The 19,234-nt window shown below is 34.3% G+C and overlaps 2 protein-coding genes and 1 long non-coding RNA gene across 6 annotated transcripts; 1 reads left to right on the top strand and 2 right to left on the bottom strand.

Moving 5' to 3' along the window:
• Positions 1–26: 26 nt before the first annotated feature.
• On the bottom strand, positions 27–2,571 carry LOC149727125 (uncharacterized). The gene is made up of 2 exons (XR_016386265.1): positions 791–2,571; positions 27–393 (listed from the first exon to the last, which is right to left on the bottom strand). It is a non-coding gene; the product is annotated as an uncharacterized LOC149727125 (long non-coding RNA).
• LOC149727124 (uncharacterized) lies at positions 2,571–13,895 on the top strand. Of its 2 annotated transcripts, XM_089890517.1 has the most exons (13): positions 2,571–2,762; positions 3,077–3,366; positions 7,174–7,312; positions 7,664–7,838; positions 8,943–8,999; positions 9,358–9,503; positions 9,760–9,949; positions 10,172–10,371; positions 10,767–10,946; positions 11,754–11,890; positions 12,318–12,424; positions 12,634–12,830; positions 13,056–13,895. In XM_089890517.1, exons 1-13 carry the CDS (start codon positions 2,614–2,616, stop codon positions 13,084–13,086), a joined length of 1,998 nt encoding a protein of 665 aa, XP_089746643.1. In that variant the 5' UTR covers positions 2,571–2,613; the 3' UTR covers positions 13,087–13,895. The 2 variants fall into 2 exon arrangements, with proteins under 2 accessions (XP_089746643.1, XP_089746644.1); XM_089890518.1 differs by lacking the exons at positions 2,571–2,762; positions 3,077–3,366 and adding an exon at positions 4,768–4,942.
• On the bottom strand, positions 13,154–19,163 carry LOC149727123 (caspase-3-like). 3 transcript variants are annotated; one of them, XM_089890544.1, is made up of 11 exons: positions 18,742–19,163; positions 18,385–18,472; positions 18,067–18,144; positions 17,531–17,645; positions 17,072–17,228; positions 16,551–16,729; positions 15,857–15,986; positions 15,594–15,688; positions 14,888–15,046; positions 14,471–14,532; positions 13,154–14,413 (listed from the first exon to the last, which is right to left on the bottom strand). In XM_089890544.1, exons 1-11 carry the CDS (start codon positions 18,767–18,769, stop codon positions 14,308–14,310), a joined length of 1,197 nt encoding a protein of 398 aa, XP_089746670.1. In that variant the 5' UTR covers positions 18,770–19,163; the 3' UTR covers positions 13,154–14,307. The 3 variants fall into 3 exon arrangements, with proteins under 3 accessions (XP_089746670.1, XP_089746671.1, XP_089746673.1); XM_089890545.1 differs by having other exon boundaries at positions 13,154–14,407; positions 18,742–19,155; XM_089890547.1 differs by lacking the exons at positions 13,154–14,413; positions 14,471–14,532 and having other exon boundaries at positions 14,873–15,046; positions 18,742–19,161.
• Between the last annotated feature and the right edge of the window lie 71 nt (positions 19,164–19,234).

Raw genomic sequence — 19,234 nt, 5'->3', positions numbered from 1 at the left:
AACATGTGTAAATTATAGTAGTGTGGAGTAAGATGGATACAGCATCTAATATTCTGTTTCCTAAATGTGTTTTTAACAATCACCGAAGCTCTTATTTAATCATTAGGATACAGTACATATCTGTAAAAAACGTTTTTCACCAAATGATATTATAAATGGGAATAAAAGTATCGACCATCTTACCCCACCTTACTATATATTCTGTAGCGATGATATACAGTATACACAATAAAAACACATTAGTCAAGTCTTAAAAAAGTGAATGTCCCAGTTAGGCGTGACACAAATGAGGACATCTGTTTCTTGAAGCTGTATTTATTTCTTGTTCGTTCCAGGAGTAAAAAACTTTTCCAGATGTGTACCCCATCGTCACCCGTTGACCAAAGTCATAATCTAAAAAGATATGCAGTGTTAATAATAAACCAACACTTGTATAGTCTTATATGTCTCAGGTTTCATAGCCTACCAATCCAAAAGGCCCTTGCTCATATTTAAAAAAATAATTAAAGTACTGTGGGGCAAAATGAAATACTGTTAGCACCCAATTACCGTATTGGCGCATCTACTTATTCTGTTTTGAACAATTAACGTTTTTTTAGAGTCACGGGTCTACGATTAGATATTTCTGTGATTATTTTTATTTACTACCAAATGGGACAAAAAAGAGAATAAAGGCACTTCCCATCTTACCCAACTGCTATAAAACAACGGTGCATAACTTATTATATCTGTACAATAATACCATTGTTTTTAAAAACATGCAAAAAACAACACCAGCCAAAACAATTACTTGGACCAATCCATTTAAGTCTTTGTATTCTATCATAAATAAAACTCTTCCTTTCTCAGTCTCTCTGTTTGAAACATGACCAGTAATTTAAAGTTTAAATTTAGTGAACATGAGCCACTGTAAATTAGGCCTATATATGAGCCACTGATATATTGTTTATACTTATAGCCTAGATTAATATATGTCGCTTGTATATATCTGCACAATTTAACAAAAGTGTGCGCATTATAACAAAGCATATATAGGCCTAATTTATATAAAAACATTTATAATCTATATCACAAAATACAGATTGCAGTGACTTGTGCATTGTACATCGATTATATCTTAATTGTATCTGTCATGCTAGGATAGTAATATATATAGTACTGTGGGGTAAGATAGAATACCGTTAGCACTTAAATCTCATATTTTCTGATCATGTTTTTTAACAAAATAATAAGTAACTTATTTTTCTTGCGTGGTGGGGTAACAAATAACATTATGACATAAGTTTTTTTATTCACTCGGTTCTATTTTTACATTCTTTTGTTATCATTTAATCGTACTTTGTACCTCGGCGGGCATGTTATGTAGTAGCTATATTTGTTTATGTCTGTGTTTTCCTTTTCCGGCGACGCATTACTTTTAACCGGGGGCATGTTTTAAAACCAATCAAATCGCTATATTACGCTTCGGTAACAACGCTTTTCTATAAGAAGCACGTCCAAGTATACTAAAGCAATAATTAGTTCGCAGAAAATTAACCCTCTAACCGAAGCGTATTTACTAAATCATTGCTAGCATTAAAAATATAAGATTTTTTTTGCAAATTTTGAAGAATGTGTTCGCAGGGGCTATAACAATCGTTTTTTACCACGAAATTGTTTTTACATTGTTTTGGTTAAAATAATTTAACTTTTTATATTTCGAGCGTATTTAAAAAAATATAAAACTGTATCCTTACGGCTCCCATAGGACGTTGTTAATTTTTCAAACAAAATCAGGATATTTCGATATAATGTGCTAAAGGTGTCCCGTCTTCCCCCACCCAGTACTATATATTACAAACAAAACGTTTTATCAAATAAATATTAAAAATGACGGCAAATATTATTTACCACTCTTAAGCCCGCCATCTCAACTAATTACTTGTGTAAAGAGAGCTATAAAAAGTTCGCCTAAGCCTGTTTCGGCCAAACCCATGCCGGATCAAGTCCACGCCCGATAAGTATAGACTGTGCCATGATAATCGTTAGTGTGGTACGTCTTTGATTGAGCGTCACATCACGATATTAAGCCGTTGTTGTTACGTCTCATTTTCAAACGTCATGCTGCCTATGCTGGCATTTGAGGATATAGTGGTACAGTATGGAGACCGTATATTAAAGAGCCAGAGATTTCGTGTTTATTACAAAAGAGCATGTAAAAGAAAAAAATCGGTAATTTTGGAAAAGTGTAGCAGCGAAAGTGAGTATACATATGCCAGTCGTAAGAACAGTACAGTTTCGCGTTTAAAACGAAAATATTTTTTTACTTGAATGTAATTGGGAAATTGGCTTATAAACTTTATTTTTGATGTAGTTTTATATAGTAGAACGGGGTAATATGGGACATGTTTTATTTTCTATTCTAGTCTCATTTGATAGTAAACAAAGAATATTTACAGAATTATAGAAGCGTATTCTCGCGACTCTAAAATAGCGATGTTAATTGTTTAAAACACGATCAGGAAATCTGAGTAATGCAAGCGTTATCCCACTTTACCCCACAGTTAATTTGTGTAAATATTTCCAGCTTGCTGTACATATATAGAGGTAGAATATTTTTTATTCGATATAAGCATGCAAAAGGGCGTTTCAAACCGCAGGGAAAGTCTCAGCAGCGTAAAGTCGACGATTAGTTGCCATGGTAGCAATGACGAAATGCTTACGTCACAAACAACGACGAGGCTACCCTCGAGAAGAGATTTGCGACTAAATTTTTTACCGAAGTAAGATTTTTTTAGTTTTTATACATACTAAGATGGGAAATATGGGACTCCTTTCTTTCTATTTTCTCGTCCCTTTCGATAGTAAACAAAGAACGTTCAAAGAATTATGAAACCGCATACTCACAAATTTCAAAGACCGTTGCTTAATTGTTTAAAACACTATCAGGACATTAGGATATTATGTGCTGAAGGTGACCCGTCTTCCCCACCCTACTATGCTAACTTATTCTTATGATCAGGGTCTGATTTGTTAAACTTATTACAGTGTTCTATGTGGTTAAATATGTGTGCACTAATGTTCAATTGTTGTACAGGATAAACATTGATGGGAGCATAGATTCCCCAACCACCCCCTATTCGTCGTGTTCGTCGCTACAAACAATTCCCCCAAACATGAAACGTCATCAGGGTATATTACGTCACAGTGACTCGAGTTTGTCACCGGAGAATGGAGATAGTGACGTCACAGTGGGCGGGAATTCCGACGACGGCGAACGCAAAACTTCCTCAGTGAGATTCGTAAAAAACGACGAACGTCATAAATATGTGACGTCATCAAAGAGTACGTCACGAAATAACCGACGAATGCGACGAACCATCCGAGGTATTTAACATATAGACTTGTGGGGTAAGATGGGATACCGCACATAATTCCTACTTTTCTGCATCGTGTTTTGAACAATTAACAACACTCCTTTATAATCGCGGGGCCTAGATATTATAACTTAGTAAAATATTATTTGTTTACTACCAATTGAGACGAGCAAAAAAATTAAACCATCTTACCCCCTGCTTACTATACCAGCGTTTTATTAAATGTTTCCAAATTTCAGAAATTTTTCGTTTTTTTACTTAAACTAACAGACTAAAAAAATGATTTCGCACTTTCGCAGAACGATTTTGCAGTTACTACATTTTTAAAGCGTTCAGGGTCTTTTAGTAAAACCTACCGTTAAAATCAATTCATAATCTATTTTTACCTGGTAATCCCATATTGGTAGCGTGCACCTATTTCAGAAAATGGTCGGTTTAACAGATTGGCAATCTGTTCAAAACTCAACCCCGTATTTGTGGTTCGTATCATTCTAAAAATACATTCCATAACGAAACCGTTTATTGGTAGCCGAACAATTTGATTAAAACGTGTGTGTGAAAGAAACTAACCGCACGGTCGTGATGGGAATTTTAATTAAATTCTTTACTCAAAAGCGCAAATAAAATGGTAAAATGCGCGTAAATTTGTGTTTTAAATTTGCTCCAACCAGTGGGCCCTTACAAAGTTGTCTAAACTATTACAACCATTCTTAAAACAATTGAAAAACATCACAAAAGATCCTTACAAGGTTGCCTATGTGGGAATTCGTAAGCGGGCACGACAAGGTGTATGAAACAGAACACCTGTATTATAACGACTGTCGTTGCCCGCCGCGCAAAAATAAAGTATATTAATTTTTGGTTAAACTATTATGGTAATACTAATATATGCGATACGGAATTCGTTTTTTGTTAAGTGACCAACGCTGCATTTTTGTTTTTTTGTGAAGCTTTGCGCGTTACCATGGTGACGCGGTTCCATTATGCATGAACCACGTGACCGAGCGCCATTAATTTTTAATGAAAATGGACGGAGCGCATAACTCGTACATGGTCCCTAGTTTTCAGTGACAATATTACGTTCGGCGTTATAGCACAATTGAGACAGTTTAATAAATAACAGGTTTAGCCACGAACTGTTAGCCAAGCCCAATGGACCAAAAAGAAAATGTTCGTACCGCATTTCTATAATGACGTCAAACGAGGTCCTTGTTCAGAATAACATTTACTCAGCTAAAATGTCACTTTGGAAAAGCGAATTGGGTTCAAACTATAGCTCATGTTATACTAAGTTGCTCTTGAGTGCATTCTATACAACTATAATGAAGTAAAACTGTAGAGATTTAGAAAAGTGTGAACAGGCAAGGCAAAAGTGATTCGAGTTAAGCGAACAATTTGACAAACTGTTTACATTTCAAAATCAATATAGCAGAAATTGTTTAGTTCCAAGCTAATAAGATATAAAATGTTTTCTAAACGGAATAAAGTCGCTGCCAAAAAGACTCCAGAGCCTTCTCTGGATATTTTGGAACCTTTCCAGGAAGCAATAGACGAAGCTATGGACGTCGATTGGCACGATTTAAACAGTAAGAAATAAGACAAAATCGACAAAAAAACTAAATAAGAGAATTTAATCTATTTATCCCCGCGTGGCGTTTTTTCATACACTTCGTTCTCGCACATACGAGTTAGCACGATGTAACTTTATGGGTGATTATTTTTACCACTTTTCTAATGTGTAGTGGGGTGGGTGTGATGGGACGCCGTTAACACGTAATATCCAAATATCATGATCGTGTTTTGAACAACCATCTCTGGTCTATGACAGTCGTGAGAATATGGTTTTGTAATTTTTTGAATGTTGTGTGTTTACTAAAAAATGGGACGAGAAATTTAAATGAAAAGGTGTCCCATCTTTCCCCACCCTACTATATGACAGGTGCGCCAACCACCGTGTCAGAAATTAACACGTTTTGCTTCGTCATTCTGAATCTAAAACAAGTGAAGTATAAGCAAAAGTGAAACACCATAATTGGACTATGTCACTCATAACTACAACTACTAAATGTAGATTACATTCGGGCGTGGCGGATTTAAAAATTTCTAGCATATTTAATGCGATACCTTTCCCTTGGAGCGAATACTTGAACGGATTTCAATATGGGTTTGGTATATTGTAGTAGGGCGGGTAAGATGGATATCGTTAGCACAAAATATACAAATATCCTGATCATGTTTTAAAAACATTTAACAAAGGTCTATGAGAGTCGTGAGGATACGGTTTTAAAATTCTTTTAATGTTTTTTGAAAACATGAACCATATTGTATCCCAATCCATCATATATGTTATTGTATAGTAGGGTGGAGAAAGATTGGACAACTTTTTATTTAATTTTCGTGTCCCATTTGGTAGTAAACTAAGAACAACCAAAGAATTTTAAAATCGTTTCCTCACGACTCCTATTGACCGTTATTATTTTTTTAACACGATCGGGATGTTTGAATATTATTTGCTAAAAGTGTCCCATCCTACTCCACATAACTATATACAACATTTATCAAAAAAATCAAATTTCATGTTAGGTAACTGTTTTAATAAATGCTCTGGAAATTTATAACTAATTTCCGCGTGTTTAATTTAGTTAATGCTCTATCTCTATTAAAACTAATCTCCTATGAGAATCAGGTTAATACCAAGCGTAGTAAATGAACTTAATAGACCTCTATTTTTTATCCGTTGCTGGGAACTATATCAAAGGCAATAACACCAATGATATAGTTGTGCGTGACTCTTCCCTATTAGCTAAATCCGTGTAGGCCCTAACCTGGTCATTACAGCTGTGGGAAAAAACACAGAAGTTTTATGGATTTAAGATCAGGTCCAGAAGTGTTAGCAAAATTAGGCCTTAAATATAATTTTATTGCCTTTTCTTTGGTAGGAGACGCTTTTTAATGAAAAACATGACTTTAAAATGTGTATTTATGTGTTACTAATTTGTAAGTAGCAAAATTAGGGATATTTGTAAGCGAACATATATAACAAATAATAGGGTACGATAATTTTAATGTCCAAGACTTTTACCATTTTGCAACATATATAATGACACAGGTTATTACGCATAAATAACACACTTTCGAAGTCAAAATCTACAAAACGTGGCGCATGCGCAATTATGCAACAACGAACATTTTATAACAAATGCTCTTTTCATCTGCAAACTCACACTTTTACTTGTCTCTGTCAGAAGTATTTGAATTTTACAAATTCCTGAACGAAAAATCGAATCCGAAGCGTAATAAACTCGTGTATTTCTCCTAAGATATGAAACCGCATGTTGTGACCTGATATGACTGATTGATTAAGTCGGTCCGATTCGTGCAGACACACCTTACACGCGTATGAAGATATTCGGTCAAGTTAAGACGCTGTGCAGATTGTATAGTTTATTGTGCGCGTCATGTAAGTCGGCCAGAATCTACACACTCAAAACTTAGGCCCGACTGTGAACTTAGTGTAACCGTGATCGACTAAAATAAAAATTTCATACTTTGACCACGACGTTGGTGGGGGAAACCCCGTTTGCACAAAATTCGTCTAGCATATTTTTGCTTACACAGACTTTAATTTGTTGCGACTAGCGTATTTGTCCCTATATTTTATTTTTTCGTCTCTTATACTTTGAATTTTTATTTCGTTTTGCACATTTTGCTTCGATTTTATGTTATTTTCGTCTCGCATATTTTTCTTATACATCAATTTTTAATCAACAACTTTTTAAACTTCTGCGCAATTTAAAATTAATTATTAATTGAACAGATGCGGACATTCCACTGGCCGATGTAAGTACTGACAAATCAACAGCTTCACAAGCGGTGGCATTCGTAATTAGAGCGTCCAGACGAGGTGTGGTTTCATTATGCGCCGAAGTTGCTGACCTTTTAAAAGACAGGAACAGGTAGTATATTGCGACAGATTAAGCTATTTTATGAGACCAACGTATTTAATGTCAAATTTTACATATATAAATTCGCCAAGTTGACAAATCAAAAAGAAAATACAATTTGCATGGAGAAAACAATCTCTAAAACAGAGTTACAATGTGTCTATACACGTGTTATGAAACAAAACATCTTAATACGTTATAACAACTTCCATCCACCACGTCAAAATAAATAAGTTACATTCGTTCAGCCACCCAATAAAGTTGAGACACACTGCTAACGATAACTTTTGGTATAAAAAACTAGTATTTTATTTTGTAACGTGCTTTGTAAAACGCAAACAAAACGACCGATAATATTTTTAGGCTTGAGCAAGAACTCGAAGAGAAAAACAAAGAAATTGTAATTCTTCTTGAGAATCAAGCGGTGCCTAGAAGCCCCGAGCCCCCGCTACCTGAGACTTGCGACTTCAGCATGCAGTCAATACAAGATATGGAATCGCAAACTTACCCGCAGAATAACGTTGCAATTCAAACCGAGGTATAGTAGGCGTTAAGTCAATATTTTTAAACAAAAATATTGAATGTGATATATTATTGACATTACATAAACTAGACATAGTTGTTATCTCTTCGAATACGATAACGAATATCAGATCAATTAAAACAGCGAAGAAAATGGAACTAACAGCAAAACGACAGTCGGTAAAAACACGCTACAAGTAAAGAGTACTAAAACTTAAATTACCAACAAAAGCGTGGCTGCTAAAGTTTCTTCATAGCTCCCTATACGTGATGTACTGACTTTATTTAGGTTTTGCAAACTAAAACGATGAATATATATACACAAATAACAAGCAATAATACACATCACAACTTCAAATAATCACTATACCAAAGTAACTGCTACATTACTAACTAAACTAAACGGGTAACTACATACAATACGACACAACAAAGGCGTTATAAATTACCCAGCGTGTGCTGCAATAACAAAGCGCTGAAATGCTATCAAGGCGACCCGAGATAGCAAGTGAAATGCTACCACAATATAAAACGATTATATATACCTTAAAATATAAACAGAAATGACTTAAAATAAATATACAGTATATGTCGGGGTATCCTAATCTTGGATTTACTGATTAACAACGTTCGATTAGAGTCGTGAAAATACGGGTATGTAATTCTGTAAATATTTTTGTTTACAACCAAATTGGAAGATATAAAAAATATGAAAAAAATGACAGCCGTAATATTTACTTTTGCAAAGATTTTTTCGTGAATATTTTTGAATATATTTAGACGATATATTAAATTTCCCATCGCATTATTAACACACGATTTTATAATTTAGATCCAAATTTCGTAAACCCACGCAAAATATATTTGATTTTCTTGCAATTAAATAAATTGTCACACACATGCAAAAAGTGGTGGATTTTCCCACGAGGTAAAGGCCATATAAGCAAAAGCGGTAAAGTCACTTTTACAAGTGCCGCACTTCAGACACTTCGCCAATTTTCCGATAATCGCTTAATTAAGTAAATTTTGTTTCGATTTCGTAAGTGGTGCGTCTCCCAGATTCTAACCGTAACTTGGAAAGCCACTGAATTGTTTTCTAATTAAATATTTTTTTTTACAGACGATGTCCCTTGCCTGCACCAAACGAAAGGCAAGAGATGAAAACGAGCCTGAAACGGTCAGTATTTTAAATTAAATAAAGATTGTGGTCTAATTACCTGTTCGTAGCACAAAACCACACCTAAATAAGACCTTTATACAAAAGACCCACATGTAGAATTAATGTGTAAATGCCAACAGCTGTAAAGTCGTACCAGTGCGCAAAATTCAAGTGTGGGTTTTTAAATAAGCAAGTCTGACAAAAACACAAGACGTATATACCTATAATCTCAAAACGACGCTTGTGTATAAGAGCTTTAAGTAAATGTGAAACTTTGATGTATTATGTTATAGTAGTTACATAGTATACAACAACGTATATGCCTAGTCTTGGGCGACCTGAACTAAATAAATATTATTCAATTTCATTTTTACAGCCCCCCGATTGCTCTAACATTACGTTTATTAACTTCGAGTGTGGAAGCGACTTCGCGGTGACTTGTTTATGTCCGAAAAGTGTCAGTTCTTCGTCCCAGAACCCAGGAAAAACAGCAGTTGCAATAAACACTGGTGATGGCCCACGGTAAATAAACAAACAGTTTAAAAAATATTGATTTTGATTCAATGCAACTGCGTGCACATGCTGTGTAATCGCCAGAAATGTAAAATGGCCGCCGATAGAAAAAGGGTTCTGTAGCTTTTGATATATATATATACAATTTCTATTCCGTGAAACTGCATATAACTTTCCAATCTATAATCTAATCGCACGACTTTTGCTCAAACTTACCTACTGTTTCTATAACGAATGGGATATTTACAGAACTTGTATGATTTAGATTGCATTCAAAGTTGGGTTATTTTGAACATCACAATCTCGAACATAAATTCAAGGCTTTGGAAATTAAACACGAGCAACTAAAAATGAAGCTGTCAGAAGACACCGGTCATCAAATGAAAACTACTGACGAGTTAAATAAAGCAAAAGAAGAAATTGTAGTCCTTCAAAAAGCGATACAAGATATCCAGGTATTTATGGAGATCTGGATTTTATAAACGCTAATAGATGGTAAATTAATTTAACATAGGATTTTTGCCGTGAACAGGATTATAAAAAGCGAAAATACCTTTGAAAAAGAAAACTTTATTTATCGCTGCTTATATACAGTAGATAAAATTAATTAGAACAACGACAGTTGTTAAAAATTAGTAACGAAACGACAGTAAATGAATAGTCCACCATTTCATCAGACAAAAGAATATGAAAGAATACAAGAAGAAGAAAGAATAAAACAAGAAGAAAACTACAGCATCGAAGCCCAAGATGACGTCAGCGACGGGACAGGAAGTGACGACAGCGATGACGTCACACAACGACGACGTAGTTTAAAAGGCTCACGAGAAAAGAGCTTACTACCGATAATTGCTAACACTACAAGACTAGACTCAAAGTGAGTATAACAATAAAATGCCTAAATTAATGACACTTGTTTATCCTTGTGTAAAGGCAACGATAGTAGTTATAACACGGTCATTCTGTTTCATACACCTCGTGTCCTTTTACGAGTTCTCTATATTGGGGTAAGATGAAAAATGTTTTTATTTTACTATTTCGGCTCATTTACTTTTTTTACAAAATTTTGTATAAACATAATAACCGCGCATCCTAATACCTCTAGATCGTGGGTAATTGTTCCAAACACGATTATGAAATGTCTTTTTGACTAATGGCATCAACTTTAAAAAAGAGTCAATAAAAACCCAAATGTTTTTTTACTAAAACGTAAGGCTATATTAGGGTTAACTCGTTAGCAAAAAAAATATAATTGTTCTTGTACATCAACAGGCAAGAGACGTTCCGGTCTTCTATTTTTCCTGGGCCAATTTTGGGATGTAAATGTCAGATGTGTACAGCGTTCTTTAGAAGCAGTGGTGTACTGGGATTCGCATGCAGTCCATATGTAACGGACAGTTCTGGAAAGAACCCAGTGCTCCGAGACCTGCGGAAACTAGTATGCTTGCAGAAGTAAGTAGAATTGGGCGTAGTTTTTAAATAACCTGACTTTTTGAATTGATAATACTCGTGAAACTTGAATGAATGAATGAAATTTATTTTGTCTCTTCGGTCACGATAACGAAGAACAAGAGAGTTAAAAAATAATGGGTAGTAACGGTAAAACAACAGTTGTTAAAACACGCTTAATTATTGATAAAAAAAGAAAGAAATATTATTTTGGATAAAAGGCAGCGGTTAAACAGGTTGGAGGCAGAAGGGCGCTAAATACTTATGCCACGGCGCCGGACTTAATCCTTTTACCACAGAGCCAGGGATTGCATAGTAGGGTAGAGGAAGATGGGACACTCTTAGCACATATTTTCCAAATGTCCTGATCATGTTTTAAACAATTAACAATGGTCACTGTTAGTCCTGATGATACGGTTTTATAATTTCTTCGAGTGTTCTTTGTTAACTACCAAATAGGTCTTAAAATAGAATGAAGAAGTGTCCCATCTTCCCCCACCCTACTATAAGAAAATACAGATAAAGCTTATCTAGCATATATATATATATAGTAGGATGGGGAAGATAGGACACTTTTAACACGTGATATTCAAATGTCCTGAACAGGTTTTAAACATTTTACAACGGTCTATAAGAGTCCTGTAAATACGTTTTTTTAATTCTTTAAATGTTCCTTGTTTACTACCAAATGCGACGAGAAAATAGAATAAAAAGGTGTCCCATCTTCCCCCACCATACTATAAGAAAAAAAAAACAGATAAAACTTATCTAGCATATATATATAATACAATATATTATTATTCAACGTAGCTCCAAGCTTCAACTGCAACAAAACGATCAAGTCATGGTACGCGGAAGTAAAACGGGGATAGTACGTTATATTGGTCACTTGGACGGCGTAGGAACACCAAGCGTAGTCTACATCGGCCTAGAACTTAATAGTGCAGGTAGGCTATGTTAGGAAAAAAGAAAAAAAGGTTGTCCATTTGTGCTTTTTGCATTTTAGACACACATGTTTTTTAAGGCGTCCTAGTTTACGCTAAAATATAATATAATAAAAATAGCTTTGGTGCTAGTGAAGCGTCTTCCCCCTCACACCTTATTTGCTAACCTCTAACCCCTATAACCACCAACTACTAACCCCTATAACCACTAACCCCCTAACCATGAACACCTAACCCCCTAACCTCGGTTAGCAAATCAGGTGGGGGGAGATTCTTCACTAGCTCCATAGCTTTTATTTTTCTCTTCGATTACGGTAGCGAAGATTTAGAAATATTTTAAACGAGAAGACGGGATATATAATATGGGACAATTTGGGCATTTGTGTTTTCTGGGCTTTCGATATGTTTTTTTTAGTAGTCATATTTTCAGCTGGAAAACACGACGGCTATCTGTACGGAAAACGTTACTTCTTTTGTACGCAAGACCACGGTATATTCCTCCCAATACAAGACGTGCTTTGTGTTATAAGCAAAAAGGTAAGACCAAAAATCAAGGTTTAGGTATATGGTGCTTAAAAATGATAGATAAAGACTACCAAAGATGCAGTTGTGCCTCAATGTAAAATCTCACCCATATAAAAATGATTCAGAAGACTTCTTTAGTTCTTTTACAATAAAACTCACTGAGAACTCTCTTACAAGAGCACACAGCAATTCTAACTGTAATAAACGCTCTTTAATTTCAGAGTGCGCCAGGCTCTTCAAGAAAAAGAATCCCGAAAGCAATTTTATCAAAACCAGTCACTCTGCACTTGACTCCAGAAAAACCAAGATCCATAAAACCAAAATCCCATCAAAGTAATTCTAGACGAACGCATTCTAAACGTAGAAGTATGACATCATCTGAAAGTGACACAGGCTCATCTACATCTGAAAACAGCAGGTAGTTAGTTTAATATAAGCAGAAACATGTAACAATGAACATATACTCACCAAGGGGCCAAAAATGTATTCTCCACAACGATATACTAACTGTAATAAATATATATTTTGCCCTATTTTATATGAGGTCCTACAGCAGGGCATGCCATGGGACCTGAGATTAGGCCAAGATTGGCTTATTTTCTCTCTAAAAATGTTAAAACTGATTAAACTTTTTTTGTTGCAGCACATTTCCACCAGTTTCCCCACCCCGGTAACATAACATGAGCAAATGTCGTTTTGTCTTCATATGTTTATGTTGTACTGGATTTCAAATACAAAAAATTGGTATTATGTGGTTTTATTTTAACTCAGAAAAAATGACATTAAAGCAGAGATTAGTTAAAACAGTGTACCATGCATAGTGTTTATCAGAAACTTTAGTGGACAAAAATTAATACAGTCACTAATTGGTTGTATAAATTGTCAACAAAAGAAACCCACAAATAACATTTGTTAATAACTCGTAAGCTGGCATGGGGTGTATAAAACAGAACACCCGTGTTATAACGGCTGTCGTTTTTCTGCCACGCGAGGATAAAACAAGTAACATGTATAAATAAACAAAATGGCAAATTAAACACAAATGTACAAATGCCCACAGGGTCCAAACCAGGTGTATGAAGTAAATGCATACCATGGTAATGCCAGGTCAGGACACCTGGTTTTAATTATATAAACCCAATAACATATCGTTGGTGGTCAAAGTTGAAGTGGAAATTTTAAATTGACACTGCTGTGGCATCATATGAAGTCATTGAAAAATATTTATATTTCTAAAATTTTAAAATTACTTTCACTTATTTTAAGGTAAAAAAAACTGTTAAAAAATGTTTAAAAAATTATCAAAACTTAACTAATCGGCAAACGTATATGAACTCAAAAAGGCACTGCTACGTTGTGTAAAAGATAATATTGCTTAGTAACTTAAATATATTCACAGTAGAACAAATAACTATTAAGTTTTTTAAGTTGCCATGGAACGGTATTATGCATATACTAGTAACTAATAGCACATACACACACACACAAGAAAAAATACAATTTAAAACACATCAGTTGACATTACAGTTCTATGATAAATAAAAAAACATAGAGGTGGCCAATTTGCATTACATCAGCAGCACATAATACAAAATTTTACAATGGCTAACTCATGTATGTATTAAATAGACCTTATGAATTTTTTATGTTTGTGATATTAAAGAATTGACCAGACATTAAGAACATACCCTAATGATGGCTTACTGTGTGACAGACAATTTGTGGCCCTTTAAAATTACAAAAAATATAATATATATATCATAAAAATGGCACAAAAACTTATGTCAAAAAAAAAGTTCAAAAAGCTGCACACATAAGACTAAAGAGAGTGGTAGTTTGGCCACCTCTGGCAATTAGATAATTACCCTACTTTTACCCTGCTTCAGTGTTTAAAGTTAAAAGGTAGCGCTGTGTCGTCCTGTCTTGGTTTTTTTACCTCTACGAAAGCTTTTCCGGATTCTTTGCAGAAAAGTTGATTTACTTCTTTTATAAGTTCTGTTTCTAATATACAAATATTTTACAAGTGTATTGTTTTGTAATGTAGAAATAGATACTAACCTTTCCTCAGTAGTTGTCTCAATTGCAATGGATTGGTCATATGCATTGCTGGCATCATTATTCTGTGAAATACATCGTAAATCAGCCAGACATTAAGTTTATGTATTTTACATAAAAATTAATACGCTAACATAAAACCCTGCAAAACATGGTGCAATAAACAATAGTGGGTGTATTTGTCCTTGGGAAAAACACTTAACCCATTTGCTTTAATCCAGTGGTGCATTTCAAATTGTCTAAACTGTCAGACAAACATCGCCTAAAACTAACCACCCACAAAGTTACATGTGTGGTTACTCAAAAGCAAGCATGCAGTGTGCAAAACAGAACACCCGTGTTATAACGACTGTAGCTGCCCCGGCAAACAAAGATAAATAAGTTACATTAATTCAATGTTATAACTTAACCAGTACTCACAGAAATATGTGATTCCACGACGGTACTTCCAGGTTTATGGAAATAAAGCTCTCCAGTCAACCTTGTGCATATTGAAGGTATTTGTTTGTAAATGTCAGGAGACTCGGTGTTGGTGTTTTCAAAGTGAAGTGCTACCATTCTGTTTACTCTTGTCATAATCTAAAGAAAAAACAATGGTATTTATGCCACAGAATATTGTTTATATAAATTTCTAATTAAATTACCATTTATGTTAAATTTCTTTATTATTAAATGCAACTTATTTATCGTTGCGTGGCGGGGCAACAATGGTTTTTTACACTGGTGTCAAATTTCATACACCTGAAGTTGTTATATAACACATTCGGGTAATCTGTTTCAAACACCTAGTGCTTGCTTATGAATTACAACCAATGGAACTTTGTATTGAATAATTTAAAGAGATTTTTTTGTTTTTTTCATTTTTTTAATGCATGCAAGACAATTTAGACAACCAATAAGGACCCACTTTTTTGGAGAAACTGCCATTAAAAAGACATACAAAGACACCAAGAGCAGCTTTAAGCTATTACTAATATAGAATATATAACGTTGTATTAGCATCTACAAAATCAAAAACCTTGTATCTAATACAATATGCACTGTATATACAATATTACACTACTAAGAGCATGTAACTTTCTTAAAATCTTAACCAATAAACCAATATATTAAACGAAGGACCAACCTGCATTATCTCAAGCGAAGGATAGCGTTGAATACACAAGTAAAGTGCTTGAATAAACCAAGATCCGTTTGCTTTATTTCTCCATGAGGAATAACCTAAGTAGATTTATAAATGAAAAAAAGTCATGATACACAAGAGTGAAGTAAACTGAGCTTTGTGTTGCTGTGAGTAAGAGAAAAAAGTATGACATTTAGCTACGTTGATTGACAAGACCAGCTATAAGACACTTTCAATGGTTTATTCAGACTAAAATGTGAATTTACCTTCTGGTGTAGAAGATGCAATTAGAAAGTCAGCTTGGCAGGGAATTAACTTGAGTTCTGTTTTTTCTATAGTACTCGCAACATTAAGTGTAAAAGGAACTGCAGTGTCTCTCTTGTGACCACGACATGCCTGTTTATGACAAGCACTGTATAAATTACATAAGCCTATGAAAATGTCTGTCATGAGGAAGTACAGCCTGCGGTGCGTCACTGCCACGAGACTTTGTGAATAATATAACAACCACTCGTAAAATAATAATAAAATATTTTTACTGAACAAGCAGGGTATTCCCCATTACATAATGTCTGGCAAAGTTTGATACATTTGCCCGCATACTTAAGTTTCCTTAGCAATTTCCAGCTAAAAATTGTGATGCTGTTACCATTGTCTGCATATTTTTCTTGTGCAAAATATTTAACCAATTAAATGTTCACCCTTACATTTAAAAATATTCCAACACTCCCCCCAAAAAAAGACCACTCACAAAATTACGCAGCAGGCATGAGGTGTATGAAACAGGGAGTTATAAAGACAGTCGTTGCCCCATAACGCGAGAGTAAATAAGTTACATTATTTATTCTGATGCTTTTTATATAATTCACACCAACCAAGTGGTAATAAAAAAAAACTCAGTTGACATTTTAAAATACATATCAAAATACTCATTACACAATGACATATAACAAGCCATACCTGAACAAAAAACAGTTTTGGTTTCCCTGCCAAGGTTGGACATTTATCTGCCGTGAAAGGGTTCGTGAAATCCGTGATATTCATGCTCGCATCACGTGCATATAAGTCATTGTTTTTATCTCCATGAGTAAGTATTGCACAACCAAAGCAGTCGTAACTTTCATGACTTGCAGCGGCAACTGTCAATGTAATAGCAAAAATGCTAGAACTCTTTGTATGTATAAATAAATGACTAATGAGACCTATAACTTATCCTCACATACAAGGGCAACTTAAGTTAATAAAAATAACAATACTTAGTGCCCTAAACCTTATTTCTGGTTACAAATAGTTTATTTTTCTGTATGGCCGACAATTTATTGACCCAATATTGACCGCTGGTTTTTAACAATAATAGCAGCATAGAGCTTTGAACCAAGTACTTCTGGTTAAAAGTGGAACACTATGTCATGGTATGTGCAATGTGACCAGCATAAAACACCAGACAGACTAGATAAAACAATACAATAATTAAAACGTACCATCTTTTAACCATTTCAAAATTTTAGATCTAGTTAGATTGTTAAAGACTTGAATATATTCGAAACCCAAGTATGCAGCGGCAGAAGCAAGATTCCGTGCGTCTGTTGAGCTGCCTATCCTTTCACCCAAGTTCAAGCTTGTTTTAGCATCATAAACCTTTTACAAAACATAAAAAAATAAAAATTAGGAAATCATATGATTTATCAAACATTTTGAAACTAACATGTTAGTGCATTTACAATTAAAATAACTTTTTTAACCCCTAACCTGGCAGAGTGCCACGCCGTGAATCGCCACCTGCATATAACTTACAGATTATGGTTATGGGTTCAAGGCTCGTCACTGCTACCATTGTAGACGTATGTGTCCTTGGGCAAGACCCACACAAAGCTAAAACAAGTTATATTTAACCTAATCAAACACCAATCAAAACAAAGCATTTATAATTTTTTTCTTACTTCTTGGTTAAAAATCATGAAACAGCCACGCTCTTTATGGTTCATTTTATATTTGAAATCTGTTGTTTCTGACCATTCAGGTATTTTGTGGCTTTCATCTCCATCAACTGTATCACTGTTGGTGTAAAACAGTTCAAACTTTTTTTAATTTTTTAATTATTTATTCTTGCACAGTGGCTCAGTAGTTTAAATGGTTGATACTGATGTCATTGAAATAATATGTGTCCTTGAGAACTTAACTAACATTGCTGCAAAACAGTGATCTCTAATGAGTTATATAAAGCCCCTGAGTTCAGGGTAATGGGCTAATTCTGGCCCCCGTTTCTATAGTGTGCCAATATTTTTATATTTAAGCTGTTTAAGTATAATATGGGGTGTGGCCTGTGATAATTGCACAATGCTGCGTTGGGTGGTGCATTGTGATAGTTTCTGCGTGTAACTAAACCAAGTAACAGCAAAATTATTATTTGACTTTCATAGTTACACCATATGAAAAACAAATTGATTTATTCCTATAATTTTATTTACATATTTACCCAAAATTGCCAATACTATCTTCCGTAAGAGTTTGTAGAAATTCTTCAGGAGTTATAACTCTGTCTATCTTTTCAAAGCTGCAATGTATAGACAAGTATACCAATTAACATCATGCTGTATTATTCATAAAATTAACACTATTTGCAAAAAAGTGATTTTTAAAGGGAAATAGAAATGTAATTACTAATTAATTATAAATCAGGAAATAAAACAGTTAGTATCCAGATTGCAAAAAATGATTGCTTAGATATTTAAATTTAGTTATGTTTCCAAAAGTTCTAGTCTATTTTTTTGAAAATTACATAAATTGTACTTACACTGGTTTATCAACATAAGACATAAGAACTTTCCCAGCGGTTTGATTTCCTTGGTTCCCATTTGGATGAAAGTTTTTCAAAACATCTCCTATTGGAACAAATACAATTTAACGTTAAACATGCTGTGGGCATACCTTAAAAATAAATGTAACTTATTTAACCTCGCGTGTCGTCGTGCAGGGTAAGGACAGTCCTTATAACACGGCCGTTCTGTTTTATACACCTGTTTACGCTTACGGTTACCACGTATGTAACTTTGTTAGTGAAAAATCCTGCATTACAGATTAGGCAAATTAGGGCTATGAGTTAGCGGTTAAGAATTCTTTACAAGCACCAGAACAAAAAACAACGCTATACCTGCAGATGAATTTTCCTTGCCGTTCATGCTGATTATTTTCAGTAACTAAAATATAAGTTTAACTTTAAACATGCCGTTTTAAAAAAACAAAATTTTACGTGTCTTCCACTGCCTCACGCGCGAATTTAAATAGGAGTAGCAATAAAAGAAGCTATTAAAACTTTTGCGTCTACCAATCGTGTATATACGTAAAGAGAAATGACTTTTGTATTGGAAACCACCGTCCCGTGTTTACCTAATTTCATAGAGGTATATAGTTTAGGCTGAATAAAGGGGGCAAAAGCTGCAGAAAAGATTAACGAGGATAAAATGTGTGGGTGTTGAGAAAATCAATCTAATCTACTCTTGACTGCAACAAGAATTCGTAGTAAAATCTCTGCCTTTGGAAATTTTCTATCAAAACTATACGTAACACCAGCACCTTATTAGAATTTTTTGCAAATTATAACAGAGATATATATTTATAAGACATTCCAGTCTTATAACATTTGT

The sequence above is a fragment of the Ciona robusta genome, chromosome 12 (assembly GCF_009617815.1).
Source record: "Ciona robusta chromosome 12, ASM961781v2".
Classification (NCBI taxonomy): domain Eukaryota; kingdom Metazoa; phylum Chordata; class Ascidiacea; order Phlebobranchia; family Cionidae; genus Ciona; species Ciona robusta.
This window is presented reverse-complemented; position numbering and strand designations above follow the sequence as displayed.